The sequence below is a fragment of the Eimeria tenella genome, genomic scaffold, assembly GCF_000499545.2.
Source record: "Eimeria tenella Houghton genomic scaffold, Eth_scaff2053, whole genome shotgun sequence".
Taxonomy (NCBI): Eukaryota; Apicomplexa; class Conoidasida; order Eucoccidiorida; family Eimeriidae; genus Eimeria; species Eimeria tenella.
Window position 1 is genome coordinate 4041 of NW_013541897.1, and position 325 is coordinate 4365.

Sequence of the window (325 nt, forward strand, 5' to 3'; positions counted from 1 at the left end):
ACTTCTCGGAGCTGCTGCAGCGCAGCACGAGCTGGCTGCTGCTGTGCCGGGGTGTACGTACAGCTGAGCCCGAGGCGCTGGAGCTGGGATCGTGTTGGATTGCTGCAGTGCTGCAGCAAGTGGGGAGACAGGCGAGTCTCCTTGCTGCACTCCGTGGCACTGCAGCAGCAAACTACTGCGACATAAAAGCTGCGCTGCGGCTGGTGTCTCCTGCTGCTTACGCGCTGCTGTTTGCTGCTGCAGCGGAGCCCCACGCGCCGGCCCTCCCGCTGCTGCTGCAGCAGCAGCAGCAGCAGCAGCAGCTGGTCGTCTCCGACGAGAGCTG

The 325-nt window shown here is 64.9% G+C and overlaps 1 protein-coding gene across 1 annotated transcript in view; it reads left to right on the top strand.

Moving 5' to 3' along the window:
• ETH_00039115 (uncharacterized protein) overlaps positions 1 to 325 on the top strand; it is a gene marked incomplete at both ends in the record, with an annotated part of 1178 nt that overhangs the window by 704 nt on the left and 149 nt on the right. Inside the window, one exon of the mRNA XM_013374453.1 lies at positions 64 to 323. Coding sequence (XP_013229907.1) covers positions 64 to 323 — 260 coding nt within the window. The remainder of the gene's footprint in view (positions 1 to 63; positions 324 to 325) is intronic.